This window comes from Nannochloropsis gaditana (assembly GCF_000240725.1).
Source record: "Nannochloropsis gaditana CCMP526 unplaced genomic scaffold scaffold904, whole genome shotgun sequence".
NCBI classification, from domain to species: domain Eukaryota; class Eustigmatophyceae; order Eustigmatales; family Monodopsidaceae; genus Microchloropsis; species Microchloropsis gaditana.
The window spans coordinates 79-416 of NW_005803049.1; the positions used below are offsets into that span (position 1 = coordinate 79).

Genomic DNA, 338 nt, shown 5'->3' on the forward strand with positions numbered 1-338 from the left:
CGCCCCGGTAAGCAGAGGCGCAAGGGAGGGCGGGATGAAGGGCGGGTTGAGAAAAAGAAAAAGGGGGATACGGGAGGTGGATGGGCACCCCTAGGCTCTTTTTCAGGCACCCAGTCTTCAATTCTCAAATGGGAGTGAAGAAGTAGGGCTGGCCTCTCCCTCGCGATGCTCCCCATTTCAGAGGTCCACAACGTCACCTGTCGTTCTCTCTCAACCCCCCCCTCCTTGGTGACCCTTCCAACCGCAGTGGCCTTTCCTTCCGGAATAATACGTTTCGGTCCTGCGACGAAGTCTCCGACTATTTCAAAGAACATTTCAGGGATGCCGTCTCCCTATCT

General features: G+C 55.9%; 1 protein-coding gene across 1 annotated transcript in view; it reads left to right on the forward strand.

Moving 5' to 3' along the window:
• Positions 1 to 321: 321 nt before the first annotated feature.
• The window catches only part of NGA_0478100 (transcription elongation factor spt6), a gene marked incomplete at both ends in the record, with an annotated part of 9,027 nt that continues 9,010 nt past the window's right edge, over positions 322 to 338 (forward strand). The window contains one exon of the mRNA XM_005853414.1: positions 322 to 326. Within this exon, the coding sequence (XP_005853476.1) occupies positions 322 to 326 (5 nt within the window). The remainder of the gene's footprint in view (positions 327 to 338) is intronic.